The sequence below is a fragment of the Lagopus muta genome, chromosome 15, assembly GCF_023343835.1.
Source record: "Lagopus muta isolate bLagMut1 chromosome 15, bLagMut1 primary, whole genome shotgun sequence".
NCBI classification, from domain to species: domain Eukaryota; kingdom Metazoa; phylum Chordata; class Aves; order Galliformes; family Phasianidae; genus Lagopus; species Lagopus muta.
This window is the reverse complement of record NC_064447.1, coordinates 443,010-459,221: the sequence shown is the minus strand read 5'-3', so window position 1 is coordinate 459,221 and position 16,212 is coordinate 443,010. Positions and strand designations below refer to the sequence as shown.

At 43.9% G+C, this 16,212-nt stretch overlaps 1 protein-coding gene across 7 annotated transcripts in view; it reads right to left on the bottom strand.

Moving 5' to 3' along the window:
- Nucleotides 1-10,408, bottom strand: part of VPS35L (VPS35 endosomal protein sorting factor like) — a 53,422-nt gene extending 43,014 nt beyond the window's left edge. For 3 of the 7 annotated variants that reach the window (XM_048961702.1, XM_048961699.1, XM_048961700.1), the window contains exons 1-7: nucleotides 10,315-10,408; nucleotides 8,010-8,109; nucleotides 6,809-6,976; nucleotides 6,395-6,517; nucleotides 6,025-6,049; nucleotides 4,580-4,656; nucleotides 2,651-2,779 (exon numbers count right to left, since the gene is read on the bottom strand). In XM_048961702.1, the coding sequence (XP_048817659.1) occupies nucleotides 2,651-2,779; nucleotides 4,580-4,656; nucleotides 6,025-6,049; nucleotides 6,395-6,517; nucleotides 6,809-6,976; nucleotides 8,010-8,109; nucleotides 10,315-10,331 (639 nt within the window). In that variant the 5' untranslated portion in view covers nucleotides 10,332-10,408. Of the gene's footprint in view, nucleotides 1-2,650; nucleotides 2,780-4,579; nucleotides 4,657-6,024; nucleotides 6,050-6,394; nucleotides 6,518-6,808; nucleotides 6,977-8,009; nucleotides 8,110-8,490; nucleotides 8,634-8,901; nucleotides 9,372-10,269; nucleotides 10,289-10,314 lie in introns of those variants that run through there. The other 4 variants (XM_048961695.1, XM_048961698.1, XM_048961697.1 and 1 more) reach the window with 4 other exon arrangements.
- Between the last annotated feature and the right edge of the window lie 5,804 nt (nucleotides 10,409-16,212).

Genomic DNA, 16,212 nt, shown 5'->3' with positions numbered 1-16,212 from the left:
GGTTATTTTTAGACTCCTTTATGTTTCATCTTGATGTTCACATTAATTAACCCAATGCCCATCTCATTCTTACCAGTCTCTCCATTAATTAGGTGCATCCGCTGTACAAAATTCAAATGCAAAGTGCAAATATACAGGCAACACCAAGATAACCATACTCAGTTTTGATATTACTTTTCTAAAATGAAGGACTGAACCCTGTCTTAGAAACCACCTTACCTGAAAAACATTAGTGATGCCATTTGTAAAAGAACACTAAAAATATTAACGCACAAATTATTAATATATGCCTTGGTCTTTTTTTCCCCTCCTCCAAAGATTCCATGCTGCTTTCCATTAAAAACATTCACACACTTCACAAAGCTATAACTTCTTTTCCAGAATAATTTGCTGATTTCATATTATTACATTAGAATGAGCCACTTTAAGTCATGCATCATTTTCTGATCTCACCTTATCTGTGTTTCATTTCCTTTATTGTCTTTACCACAATTTAAGCTAAAGTTACTGCTGTTTTCACAAGAGTACCCAGCACAAAAAAAAAAAAATCTTGACTTAACATAAACCCACCAGATGACTACTAGCATTACATCACTTTTGCAGCTTTTAAAAAGATGTCATTATCTCCTCTGATGCACTCTGCCTGTGGCTTTTTTTTTTAAAGCCACATCAAACAAGAGAACATTTAATTGTCCCATTCCCCTCTGAGCCCCTTTAACAGCTCATCACCTTAAGTGAAACAAACCGAAAGATAGCAGACAAGTTAAAAAGAAATAACATTTTAACAATTGAATTTCCTGTAGTTTGCAAGGGTCCTAAATCAAGCGATTCTATTCCCTTAGTAAGTTTGGACGGAGAAAAACACTGATGCTTCAAAAAGCCATTACTGTACAGGGGAGGGAAGAAGAGAAGAAAAAAGAAAAACTCCATGCCTTAGAGGAAAGTATTAACTACACGTTATTTACTCTTATTATCTTTTACCAGATACATTTTCATATCCTTTTTCTGTCCACTCTTTTAAATGGAAATCCCATCCCACATACCCTAATCAAAATCCTCAAACACATCACTTCATGCCCTTCAGATTTACATCCACAGAGCAGTAAGAGCTAATAATAAGCAAGTAGGTGGCAAGCTGCAATTACTACTTCTGAATGTCTCCTTACACATACAAATACAGTACTCAGGTAACTCCAACCCAGCATGATTGTATTAATGATCCTATCCTTTATCTTTCCCTAGTTGTTACATTTCACCCTTAAGACCTAAACTATCTGATCCACGCCTGGTATGAGAAGGACTGATAAGACACAACACAAACATGATGAGATCAGCATTGTGTGATTCTGTGATTTGGAGTGTCACTGCAGTAAAATGATTGAAGAAAAGAAGAAGTATTAAACAAGTACAGTATTAGAGGTAAAAGAGTATGTGGGTTAGTTTTTCCTATGCTTTCATTCCAAAAAAACTGAGAAAAGGCAGATTTCAGGTATGCCAAGCTGCTGAAACATACATTCCACTCATATTCCATTTATACTAGCAAACTAAACACAAATTTTTATTCTCTTCCTACCTCTGGGGATAACTGTTAACATAACTTATGGCAACATGAACCATCTTATAGGTAGAGACAGAAGAGTACTCAAAAGCAAACCTCCATCTTTCCAGCTCTAATTTTAACACTGGAATACCTGTCATCTTGAAAAACGTTAGGATTGCAAGATAAAGTTCAACAGCTACGAGACTTTAAGGTATAGCTACACTGCATGACACGAAGCACTATCAAATACCATTCAATAATTCAAAAACTCAAGGTTCTCTTTCAGAATATTATGAAACTGACTGCTTTAATTTATTCAGAAGTAGCACAAGAAAGTTTGAATTTAGCCACCCCTTTACCAGGCAGCATAAATAAACTTGTCTTAACAGTAATCCTGTTTGGTTTGACACTCTGAACAAAGTAACTGCCATTCCAAAAGCTCTCTCTGAACAATCTATTTTCCACAACACTGCAACCAAAATTCCAGTAAGCAGACTGTGGTCACTTCCACCTTGTACAGAATTAGAAAAACATGAATTAGTTAATGGCCAGTCTATAACACACTAACAGTTTTGAAAAAGAGAAATAGCAGCAGTTGGTTCAGTACTATTTGAGACAAACTGTAAATACTCAAACTGTTTGACAGAAGATATAAAGAAAGGCACACTCCTTTCATAACCAGTTTTGAAATAAAAACCTAGAGTCATCCTACTTTTCTTGCTTTTGTTTTTTTAAACCTCCAGTCAACACTGCTGTTCTACATCAGGCCATAAAAACGTGTGTGAACTTGTGTACATAAAAATGCATGTGTACTGGAAGCTTCTCTAAAAGCAGGTATACCACTTCTGACTGATCGTCAAACAGCATCTAAAGATTATAGAATTTCCTCCATGTAGTATTTCAATAAACCCCAGAAAAGATTTCACTACATAACAAGTCAGATTTTTAACTGTTGTCAGAAGTCATAAAACTCCAAAAGAAATGAATTTCAGTGCAGACTAAAATAAATAGAAAACTAACAGAAACTCTATTTTCCTCTTGAAAGAAATAGGACAAATCACACCACCAAACCCATCAGAACGGCACAGAAGAAAACCACTTGAAACTTACCTGAATGACTATTTTCAGAGCTTTTACTTTCTGATCAGAGGACCAAGCATCCTTCAAAGACTGGTTGAGTTCTTCAATTCGATTCACGTAATCCTGCTGAGTCAAGTTCAACAGCTCTTTCTGTGACCCCTGACAAGAAAACACAAGTCTGCTTAGTGAGGCAGAGAGAGAAGGGGAAAAGCAGTGTCAGATCACTGAGGGGAGAAAAAAAAAAATCCTTATTCTCCCTTAACTTTGCATCATCCACACCTCTGGCATTTACATGGGGATGCATCACAACCACTTTGGTTTTCAAGACACATGCTGGTACTCAAACACTGTCTGCACGGTCAGAAATCAGACTATTTCAGTGGTACACTATTATATATATCATATATAATTGCTATCCTAACACTATACAGATTCATATTAGGACCTATGTAGCAGCAGCATAGGAGACAAACAAAACGCGTTTTGCCAGCAAGTTCCTAAAAAATTGGTTGACAGCAAGAAACGGCTGTATTGTAGCCATTAGGAAAAAAAAAAAGCAAAACCAAACAACGACAAAAGCTTAAATCTCAAGTACTTGACAGTCTTCTTTTAAACTTTACAATCTTATTTTTTCAACAAACTACAACCGCAGAGCAAACAGCAAAACAGAGATCGGAATCACACTTACAGACCTTATAAAAAGCTTGCATATCAGAAATGAGCTAGGAACGCACTGGAAGGCAAAATAATTATTACACAGAATCAGAATCACAGAATTGTAGGGGTTGGAAGGGACCTCCAGAGATCATCGAGTCCAACCCCCTGCCAAAGCAGTTCCCTACAGCAGGTTGCACAGGTCGGCATCCAGGCGAGACTTGAACATCTCCAGAGAAGGAGACTCCACAACCCCACTGGGCAGCCTGTTCCAGTGCTCCGTCACCCTCACCATAAAGAAGTTGTTGTGCACATTTGTGCAGAACTTCCTATGCTGCAGTTTCCGGCCGTTTCCCTTTGTCCTGTCTCCATACACTGCTGAAGAGTCTGGCCTCACCACTCTGCCCTCCACACCTTCTATATTTATAGACCTGGATCAGGTCCCCTCTCAGTTTTCTTTTCTCAAGGCTAAATACAGTTCACTTGGCCTTTCTTCTTGTAGCCATTAGGAAAAAAAAGCAAAACCAAACAACAACAATCTTAAGTACTTGACAGTCTTCTTTTAAACTTTACAATCTTATTTTTTCAACAAACTACAACTGCAGAGCAAACAGCAAAACAGAGATCAGAATCACACTTACAGACCTTATAAAAAGCTTGCATATCAGAAATGAGCTAGGAACGCACTGGAAGGCAAAATAATTATTCAGGTTTTAGGAAATGGGTGGTTATAAATGCATGCAGAAGACCAGAAGTAGTTTCTGGAACAGTTGTTAGAAGTAGCAGAGAAAAAAAACTACTTTTAGGACTAATTCTGATCTATATAACAAGCTGCATTACAAAACAGATTTCATGATCTCAATGTCTAGAAACAATCATCGGTAAAAAAGAACAATTACGGATGAAGAGAAAAAAGAATGTACTTAATGCAGCTACAGTTTCACACAATGGTACACGTTACTCTCTGGTAAGGAATACTGTATTTTTCTGTTCAAAGAATCCATTGTGTGACCATCAGAATTGTGCTTGCTAAGGCAAATGGCAAACTGAAGCTCATTAGGAGGCTTCAAAACAACATTATCCAAAGCCACAGTAAAAGTAACCTAGAGATTCAGGTATTAGGAAACGAATGCCTCATCCATTCTCTGTAAAATACTGCCCTTTGAGAATAATTTGAATATTAAGTACAATACTAATTATAAATATATTGAATATTAAATATAATATAAAAAACTATGAAATCTTAATTAAGAAGCTTATTTCACTTGATGATGATTGATGTAATTGAATCAGAAACTTTCCTACCTCTTCCAGATCATCCAGTTCTTCCAACCTTGTCCTCACTTTTTCAGAAACTGCTGAGCCACTAGTTGTAGCTTTTCCTATAAAAGATGACGTGTTTGAGATTAACATTTGAACACCTGGACTTCAAAACAGAAACAAATCGGAAGGAGCCTGACAAACTCAGCAACTTCAGTGACAGAAGACAGGTGGTTCCGTCCGTTTGGTAGCTATTACTGAAAGCAAGCATTTGATCCCACCTCTGTTTTGAACATACAACTTCTGTTGGTAAGGACAGAGCCATAGGATAATTTATGTTAGAAAGGCTCAACTTCACTCCTCAAAACAGGCCTGATTTTGAAGTTACAGCAGGTTATAACAGACTATCCAACCAATTTAACATTATTTAAGATGGAGATTTCATGCCCTCTTTCAACACGTTGCTCCAGTGTTTGACCATTCTCAATCCAAAGCATTTCATTTTTCTGCAGAAGCTTAAATGCTGCACAGGCTGAACAAGTTCCTATGGGATTGCTTGCTTTCCCTTCCAGCAAGCAGAAGAGATGATAAACGTGATCCTCAACACATTATCATTAATTCTAAATACAAGAAAGTTTTAAGCTACAACGAGGGGCAGTGAATTACATGTTCTTCCATAGCACATAATCACGTGCGAGATGTAGATGGTGTTTTTGCAGTAGAAGTTCCCAGTATTTTCTGTATATAGTGTAGGCCTTGCCTGAACTTCTAATCCTCTTGTGAAACAGCTGTTTTTCTTCCACTAACAAAGTTGCTGAACAGAGTAAAAAGTTAAGATTGGAGGTGTTCTGACTTGGCTAGAATTGAGACAGGCACAAGATAAAGGTAAAGAGGCAGGGTGGGGAGAGCCCAGCACAGGACAGAACAAATGTGCTCACACCTGACATTCACTGCCCTCCTATCTCCATAGGAAAGTACAAAACATACCAAAAATCAACAGGTTGGTAACAGACCTTATATGGGAATGGATCATAGCAACAGCGCCGGGGATACTGTGAGCTGAGCCGCTCACCAGTGGGCGAGTGCCAGGAGAGCATTACCTGCGTTGGAGTTCGGGCACCGAACAGAATGGGTTTTGCTGACCGGTGCGCAATTCCTCCTTTGCCAACAGGGGGCGCGCGCCCGTCTTGCAATAATGACTAAGAACTGCTACCGCTGCTATCGCTAAGATCTACACCTAACCTGAAATTTTTGACTCCGAGTGATTCTCGCACTTGAATTCATTAGCTTACAGGAATACGAGACGAGGCAGACGTTTTGTCTTCAGCAGTTATTTTAAATAGAAATGCAGCTTGTCTTACTGACAAAAACAGCAGACAGCCAAGCGTATGTCAGGGCAGGATTACGTTTCAACTGTTCTCGACCACAAGTCTGTCGCTCGCACCCTACTTCAAGGAACACTGCTGGTTAGACACAGAGAAACCGTTTACCTTTTTCAGATCCCATGTACAGATTCTGTGAAGAAACAGAAAACGCACATTTTCAGAGAACATGTACTCACCAGCATTCCAAGAATGCACAGGATAGTACAATGCTAACGAAGGCTCTAATAATTTAGACGTGGACCTGAAACTACAAGTTATTTCTGTTGTTAGAAAACAATAAAATGACGGCTCAACAGACTTTTGGTCTCTGTTCCTAAACAATCAGAAGTGACAGAAAGGATGCACCACAGCTCACAACATTAAAACGTGCAATATTTACTCAGGAAATGGTTACAAAACAGCGGCACCTAAAACCCATTATAGAATGATAATAAACAGATAAATAATAAACAAAATTGGAGGAGCTTCCACTTACAATAGAGAGCTTCTCAGTTGTTGTGTATCTAGCAAGTATTTCACCACGTTTGCTTGACCACTGTTCAAAGTCACTTCCTAGTGCTGAGCTGTCATCTTTATCCCGTTTCTTTCGTATGCCATCCTATAAGGAGAGCATGAGAGCAGATGTTAAAACCATTTTAACAAATCTAGGGAAAAAAAGAGAAAACTGATAAAGGTTAACTGAACGCTTCAAGTGTTTACTGATCCTTCCACAGTTACCATATTAAAAATATACATCAACATGAAACACAAAGGGAAAAACTTCATTCTATTAGTACAGTATATTCTCCAAGCTTAACATTAAGCTTCTAATTGGTGAGACAAATATTTTCTCCATGGCTGGCTTGGTTGTTTGGCTCCTTTTATTCAGTTAAGTGTCCTACAGTATTACCATGGAAGCAGTGGTAGCCAAAGGATCTGCAGCCGCTGCAAAGAGTGACAAGGGATCGGTACCATCCAACACACTGCTCAGTGGGTCCGTCACAGAACTAGAAGAAGAAGAAGAGGTAGAAGAAGTACTTCCTTTCCGGCTCATCTTCTTGGTCTTGGATTCGGTAACCTGGAAAAGTTCAAAACTTGTCAAAAAAAAAAAAAAAGTCTTCCCCTGTCCTTTAAATGAAGCATTACAGACGACATAAACCATAATAGTGCAAAGGAAGCAAGGACTCATCTACCACAAAGCCTTCAGCATCAGCTACTGCATTAAGTAGAAGCACATTTCTGAATCCAGAGGCAATCTTCACTAGCATTTCCATGACATCTTTTCTTCCAATTCTGAGTCTACAGAACTCTAAGAACACTCATTCTAAATTTATTTCCAGTATCTCTCTTTTAGTTTTTTCCTCTCTCTCTTTCAATTTCTTACTTGCTATTTCCCATGTATTGGTTTTGGCTGGGACAGGGTTAATTTTCTGCCTGACAGCTGCTGGTACCTGTGGTGCTTTGGATTTAGGATGAGAAAAACGTTGATAACATGCCAGTGTTTGAGATGGCGCAGAGCCAGGCTTATACTGAGTCAAGGACTTGCCAGCTTTGTGCACTGCCCTGACAGCAAGGAGCTGGGGTGCACAAGAAGCTGGCACAGGACGGGACCAGGGCAGCTGACCCAAAATGGCCAGAGAGATGCCCCAGACTACGTGGTATCAGGCTGAACAACAAAAACTGAGCATACTGCTATCATCTCATTGAAACTGGATTTTTTTTTTTTGTACACCCATACTTTTAAAAACTTCTCATACATCAAAGTTTAAGTGTTTTAAAGCATACAGCTGACTGGAAGTTCATCCAAAACAAATCTTACATCAAGCCACGATGCAGGTTATTTGTGATGCAATTATTTGATTTCCAACTTATTCCTTATACAGCACTTAAAGGAATCAAGAAAACCCACGAGTTGAAATGCTCTATCGGAAAAGGATCATTTTTGACACTCAGCAGTACCAGCAAATGTCTGTAAAGGATGAACAACGGAGTAAACCTGGACACTTCAGTAGCACCACCACCAATTTCAAAGCCTTTTACTTTTAAGAGGAGAAGGAAAACCAGCAGTTTTACTACACGTTTGCTTTCCGAACACACAAAAAGAAACTCACTGTAATGGGTTTCAGTGGATGGTAGTCACCAAAATCCAAGGGCACAGATTCTACTTTGCAGACATCAGATTCTGAAGCATAATTTCTTGACCTGGCATGCCTAAAAAGCAAGATAGAAGGGTGAGTATATATGCATATAAATAATCACTTGTGAACAGAGAAGCACGTATTTACATAGATGCACCTACATTTACAAAAAGAAATATCCAGTGGAAAAGAAGTCAGAGCGTATACTGCAATTTTTTCTCTTTTTTACATAAACTGAAAGCATTTTCCTCGCAAGCATTCAGTTGCATTCTGCAGTTGGGTTCTCTTCTGTTTCAACGAGTGCAGAACGGGAAGTTTAACAGAGCATAACGAGAGGGGCTGATGGAAATCACTGAACACATCTCTTAAACCAAGTGAAGGGAAATGGTAGGTGTGAAAACACAAGGGAAGAAATCTAAGCAGTCATGCTCATGTACTGTGATCATATACTTACATGGTGGATAAGCTTTGCTTCTCCTATGAAAATTAAGTATGCCATCAAGTGGAAAAAAGAACCATAAAAACATAGATATTTCAATCTGAATTTAAGAGAGTGCCGTGAGAACTATGGTCTCCACGTCTATTAAACAAAACAACTTGATTCCTGAAAACAACATAAATAAAAGTATTTGAGTGAAATCCTGTTGCCACTAGGAACTAGCAGTACGACACACCATTTTTATCAACTGCAGCTTAGGACGCTGCTCTTTTGTAAAACAGAACAACTGCCCTACATTTTTAATTGCTGAAACAGAAATATCTACGTAAGCATGCTTTTAAATTATGTCTGACAAAGTAGGAAGGCAGAAAAGGGAGAATACCATATTTCTATTGCTCTGTCACAGCTCTGCCAGTATTTCCATACCTCTTCTTTATACATTTCTCCCAATCAATGGTGCAGAAGTAAGCAGCTCACAGCTCACACATGGCACACCATTCCCAGGAGGGTATCAATTGTATTCTCATAGTCACGTAAGGCATCACTGGACAAGCACATACGGCAATGAAGAAAAGCTGCTTCCCCTACAATAGCCCTTTACAGAGTACATTTACAACATGATAAAGTGCTCAGCACAACTGGAACCAGCACAGGGATCAGAGGAGCCTGCTTTCAGCTTTCCAATCTCACTAAACAGCCTCACAACAAACTCCCGCAAGAAAAGAAAAAGAAAAAACACCATTAGCCACACCAAGCTAGGTTTCATTTCTGGTGCACACAACAAGATGCACCTCAGGCGCCAGGCAGATTCCCCAGCAGCTTGGAGTCTTTTTCCATACACAACAATCACTGCATGTGGCATCAATCTCGAGCACCAGCCAGACTGCCAGCCCCCTCCTGCCCAGCAAGAACCTCTCCCTTCCCCCCAGCACTGGCATCCTGTAGGCACACAGCCCACCACAGGCTCAGGTTTACACCCATACTTATTCTGTTTAGTTTCTGTAGGGTCACCAACTACACAGGATCCAACCCCAGTAAACAGCAGAAGCGCTGACACTCACTTGATGCCTTACAGACACACGTTTTCTTAGCTACAGCAACATAAGTTTTCAGTTACCTGCAGCACAAAGTATTATACATATATACGTATACACACACACACATACACAAGGGAACACCTCATCAGCCCACTAATTACCACTAACTCCGGCATTTTCCTCTGTTCGACTCTGCGTTCAGCCGATGGCTTGTTAATTACACCGTATCTCGGCTGCAGCAGGAGAACAGGTCTTACAAAACAAAACAGCTCGCTGGGAAAGCAGAACAGTTTTGGAGAAGAAAGAAATAACTACAAACATCTTCCCTCACTGCCAGGCAAAGCTCATGTGCCCCAGCCCGGCCCCAGGCCCGCCATGCGGAGGCCAACAGTGACACTCCCGGGCGCTGCTGTACCTCACCCGCTCCTTCTGAGAGAGCGGCACCAGCCACGGCGCCATCACCGAATCAAGCAAAAAGTGAACCGTCCTCATCTAGCTTTCTTGCTAACCTCGGGAAAATAAAAACCCACAAAGCCGCAGACGACAGCGGCAGGGACGCCCGGCCCCCGCCCGCTTTTCTCTTCCCGAGGGCGAGGCGGACGCCGCTCCCCACCGCCCATCCGCGCAAAGGGAGCGTCTCCCGCATCAACGCCGCAGCCCCTGAGCTGCGGGTACGCGGAAGCCGACGACCGACCCTCACGAGTCAGCGGGAGCCCGAAACGCGGGAGCCCGAAACGCGACCCTCCCCCAGCACCACCTCGACGGGACGGCGCTCCGCGGAATGCGGGCCCCGGAGCCTCACCAGGGGAAGGCCGCCATCTTGTCCCAGTCACGTGCAGCCGGTCGTCACGTGCCGGCTGTCACGTGACGCCGCCAGGCCGCCACTTCCGCAGCCACTTCCGCCGCTACTTCCGCCCCGCCTGGGGCTCGGGGCGCGCAGTGTGCAGTGCGCAGTGATACGGGCTGCTTTAGCGGTACCGATCGGGAGATTAGTTTCTGGACCGACGCGTTATGTTTGCGAAGGCAAGCAGGGAGCGCTGCTTCTAAAACTTGCCGGTTGTGCTCTGCTTGATGTGCAAACAGCCGTGTGTTTCTCAGCTGTCCTGCTTCGCAGAAGCCCTGGGGAGTTGCGATAGACTTTTATCTTTGCATCCACACGAGGACTTTTTTCTTGGGCTTCACGTGGGTTACAGTGCACCAAGATAGAAAGTTGCTCGTTGTGGCAGAACAAGTAGTGGAAATTTGCCAAAAGGGAGAAAAACAGCTCAAGGTCAGGGAAGAAGTCACTGTGATGAAGCTGAAGGAGAAGTACAGCAGAGGAAACGGGGCACGCAATTGCTTTGGATGCAGCTGTGCATGCCCAGAAGGACACGAGCTTGTACTGAGCTCTTGGAAAATGCATGCCACTAGTTACATATCTATGTCTTAATTTTAGGTGTAGAACCTGAACTGCGAGAGCACGTCCTTGATTTATCAAGTTGCCTGGTACATATCGTGAGGAATAAAGGAACGTTGGTTTTCTAACACCACGTTGAAGTTAGAGAGCTTTCTTCCCATATTTTGCATGACAACATCACGAGGTTCTACATCTTGGAGGAACAGTTAGTTCTTTTCAGAGACTGCATGTTCGTTGTGCAGCGTGTTCAAGCAGAAAACAAGATGGGTAAAAATGAGAATACAAAAGTAAACGTACTCTTACACTGATGTTACGGTGGCATGCCAAATCAAGTCAGACAGTATTAAAGATGTATAAATAAGCATATCAAGAACAAAAGCAGATCTGGCACTTGACAAGAGAAAAGCCTCATGAAGCAACGCAAGGATAAGAGCTAGGTTGGATGATCACAGCCAGTTGGCAGTGGCTCTATGTCCAAGTGGGGGCTGGTCACAAGCCGTGTCCCCCATGGGTCCATCTTGGGACCGGTGCTCTTCAACATCTTAATTGTTGACTGTGGCCGAGTCACCAGGTGGGGCAGAACTGCTGCAATGATGGCAGGGGGTGGGGGATGGCTGCAGACTGGGCTGTGCCACCGGTTGGACACGGCCAGATGAGGTGATCCCCAGAGGTTCCTTCCGACATCCACCATTCTGTGATTCTGTGATTCTGTGATTCTGAGACTGAATCTGCCCAAAGGTCCACCCACAGATCAGAAAAGCCTGCCCTGGCCCATCAGTTGTTGTGAAATCCTATGGGGCTGGGCAGAGACAGAGGAGCTGCAGTGCCTCCATCTGCTATAGCCCATCAGTGCTGCTGTGCTTGGCTAAGGGAACCCAAAGAAATTCACAGCACTGAATTGATGTATGGCTTCTTAAAAGTTTGTTCTTCTGTTCCCCATTTTATACTTCTGCTATATCAGCAGAGTATCAGCTGTGTCACTTTCATCATGCTTCCCTTCCTTTAAATCCCTATTTTCTGCCCTCTTCTACCCCTCCACCTCTGCTTCTGCACCTGTCCTCCCTTTGCATCCTTCTCAGATGATGACATCTTGACAGAGGCAGTCCAGGCTGTGCAGCCTGGAGCAGAACGTTTCTAGGAGCATGTAAAGCAAGGCAGAAAACCTCTTTCTCACGCTCAGCTCCTTCTGTACCTTTTAATACATGTTGCAGGTCAAGTTGTCCAGGAGTGGAACTAGTCTGGTGATAAATAGGAGAAGTCACCACTCACGTACTTTCTGATCCTCTACACAAGAACTGCAGAGCAGCAGAGAAGAGAGAGGTAAACAGCTCACAGAGGGATCTCACAGCATATGGAAGCATTGTGTGTCACACTACCATCCCTGCAGAGTAAGCACCGGGATCCCAACTCACATTCACTCTTCTTGCATGTCTGTTCTGGTTATAAAGATGATCCCACCAGCTGGAACCCTCCTCGCAGACCCCAGCTTTGTCTAGTATTTGTGATTCTGAAGGTGCTGGGATCTCTCTGGTTTGATCCCTGCTGTCTCCAGAGGGAAGCTGGCAGCAGCAGTGCTGCCTGGCCTGCAGCATCCCTGGATGAGACTGGCCAGCAAGGCTGGCTGCTGGCTGCCACCAGGGAGAGGAGGGCTCCCGTGTCACTGTATGAAAGAGCCTACAGCTTGTCCTCCCTTCCATGTTCTGTGCTGTCAAGGAGTCCAAACCTCGTGCCACAGTTCTTGAACGAGAAGCAATTCTGAACACGCAGTGCAGAACTAATCAGAAAATGTGTTGAATGAGAAAGAAGCTGACACCTGCTCTTGTGGGAATGGAGTGTTGTTTCTGCATTAGATATTAAAAAGGGCAAATGATTTGAAGAAGTACTTGTATTCTGTAACTTGTTCTTAGAAGTAGTTGATCTCAGAAGTAGAAATACTGTGTATGTTAGTAGCATGTTTTAGAAACGTTATTCCTGAATTATGTGATTAATTCTTTCTTGCAAAACTGCAATAGTTGTTAAATGTTCCAAACAATGTGGGCATAGTGCTAGGGGTTAGAAAACATATTGTAGGGTTTGAATTATGTGATTAATTCTTTCTTGCAAAACTGCAATAGTTGTTAAATGTTCCAAACAATGTGGGCATAGTGCTAGGGGTTAGAAAACATATTGTAGGGTTGTTCTGTTAGGATAAGAAACTCCCAGCAAAAGAAAAACAGATTTAACAAACATCAAAGAAGCCAGGGCCTCTACACAAGGCCAGACCGTCTCACTCCATGAGAAGATTGGGACGTGACAGGCAGGCACTAAGATATTCCCCTCCGTCCTCCTTCTGAGCTTCATCTCTGCGGAGGGGAGGACAAGCAGATGTCCACAAAAAAATGAGCAAGTGTGGAATAAGGGTTAGAAGTTAATAAAAAAATAAACAGCTGTGCTGTTTCTGCGGGATCAAGAGCAACACAGTGCTGCAGGAGACCCGAGCTTTCAAAGCAGGTGTATGTTTTCTACATTATGCAATTACTAGAATCTCCTCGTAGCTTTAATTAGGAAGGCAGATCTGAAGTAACCAATAGTAGCCACAATCGTTTTGTTTTTCTGTGCCGAACTGTTTTACCCTCGTCTTTGCTGACACTGCTATCAACACAAAGTAGTTGCTATACTCCTGCTTTTCAGCAGCTGCAAAGAGACCAAGGGCCCAGTTCTATAGGCAGCGCTGCACAAACTCACTCTTGGCCTGCAGCCCACTTACTGCAGTCTGACTGAGGTGGGGCCACGTGCGTCTGTGTGCACTGCATTCAGATGTGGTAGTCCTGCTGACATGGCTCTTGAAATGAAAGACTTGGGAATGTTATGAGATAGAGCCTGGGCTATGTCCTCAACCAAGACATGCTCCTTCGTCCCCGTGGATACACACAGGCTGCTGCTCTCCTGCGGGCTGTCATGGTTTAATGATTCTTGTTATCGGTATTCCACATCATAGCACCATGTAGCGCACTGGGATTTGAAGAGTTAATGCTGCAGTTCCGTGGACTGCCGATGGTTCCAGGTACCCGTTTCAGAAGAGAAACTACAGAAGGAATTTCAGCACCCAGAAGACTTTGCTGTTCCATTTCCATGCTCCAGTAAGGGGGAGAGATAAGATTGACTGGGAGTCATGGGATGGCGTCTCTTTTTTGCCTTCCCTGTCTCTTTTTCCGCTCATCTCTGTGGTGTGTGCTTCCCAGCCATCCCACCTACAGCATCACAGCCAGGCCTTTGCTTTTCGGATGCTCTCATTTATTTGACTTCTTAGCTTCATTTCCAATTATACTGTATTGAATTGTGTTATCTCACATTCTGCTGTCATATTAGTTTTTTCTCCCATAGCTCGTTGCCTCTGTTGTGTATTTAGGCCCACCTCCCTGTCTTTTTCCCTTCCTATCTTCTGCCTGCCCAGAGGTGTGGGCCCGTGGGTCCCTCAGCCCCTTTAATCACAGAACTAGGCCAAACCGGGCCAGAAGAATGGCATAAGCACTGCTCAGAGCCCCTCCGCCTCATTTACTTCCATGGGCTTCCTGATGGATTTCTCAGAAACTGCGGGAAATAAAAAAAATGGAGACAAGTGAGGTGACCAGTTCTCTGGACAGGAAGGGACATCCCTATCACCGTTCCCGAGTCGTGCCCTCTCCACGGTGGTGACCTAACAGGGTTCCAGGTGACATGGGCTGATGTCACTGTGCGATGCACTGCATCACAAGGGTATCATCCAGCAGCGCTGGCACTTCCCTACAGGGCCTGGGTGCTGCTGGAGCCCCGCTCAGGGGCTCTGTCCTTCTGTGTCCAGGAGTGGGGTCAGGGGCTGCAAGGCTGCACTGGGCGACCCTCGCTAACGCGTGGAGGAGCAGGGATACCTCGCACAGAATTGTTGGTTGAGGAGCCAGGGAGAGCATCCTTTGTACTGAGCTGAGGGCCGTCGGCAGGCAACACGGAGGGCTGCTGGACTATGACCATCAGCTCAGAGCTAGTCTCCACATTCCCAGTGCTCCTGCAACTCTCTGCCAAGGGTAAGGCTTTCAGGAATGCCTTCCCAAGGCATCACACGGGGCTGTTAGCTGTCAAAAGCCGTGTGGCAGGGCTGCCCAGGTTCTCATGCTGAAGGGGCAAATGAGGTGCAGACACATTCGCTGGTGCAGAACAAAAGGCATTTATTCTAGTCACTTACCACCTTTTATACCCGCAACACAACAGTTTTCCTGCCTAACCAAGTCTGGTCACGTGTAAGGGTTAGGTGCCTTGTGGCCGTATATGTCTGGCTCAAGTTACTGTTGAGCTTTACCACTCATTAGCAGTACAACAACCTTCTTTATCCCACAAAGCTGCAACTCCTGCTGGACGTGGCTGGGGGCTGCTGCGAGAGCCCTGCCCGAGGGTCCAGCTAGGCTCTGGGGACAATGTGGAAGCCAGGTCCCAATGGCAGAGCTGCCCAGAGCTCCCACGTTCCTTTCGGCATGGCTCAAACCCCCGTGACAGGGCAGTCCAAGGCCAGGTTTCCCTGGGAGCTGGTGTTTCCTGAGGATCTGGCTCAGGGACAAAAGACATCCCACGTCCCAGCGGCTTCCCATGTTCCCGTTTCCCCTCGGGGCTCAGAGCAACGGCTGAAATCAGGGCAAAGCCTGGCTCCTTAGCCATGGTGGTGCTTTTGTGGTGTGTTTGCATACACCTGCCCCAGTCATTCCCTGAGTGGGGAGCTTTCCAAGAAGTTGTGAAGAGGCTGGACTGGCGCATCTTTTCCTTCCTTTGCAGAGGTTGTGGTGATCTGGAATGCTGTGTCTTATTATATCCTGTATGGGAAAAAATGTTTCTGCATTAGAATTGGATAATTTTTTTATTTCACGATCTCTGCTATCATCGTAATTCTTGCGAGTCCTTCTACTTAACTTGGGGAAGATCTCTGAGGCAAATGATGAGGCCAGGCTCTTCTCGGTGGTGTGTTGCAATAGGACAAGGAGCGCTGGCCCAAAACTTGAACGCAGGAAGTTCCATACAAGCGTGTGCAAGAACTTTTTACGTAAGGGTGACGGAGAACTGGATCAGGTTGCCCGAGAGGTTGTGCAGTCTACTTCTATGGAGGAGCACTTATCCTCTAGACGAACCTTCCCAGGAACGCACACTATGTATATAGGTGTATATCTATATATTTTGACATACACACTGCAAGAATATCGCGGCGCCCCAAGGGGAGGGACGGCGGTTCCGATGCAAAAGCTGACGTGTTTCTGCTTGCAGCACCTGCGGGCTCCGGCCCATGGCAGATCGTTATAAAAATGT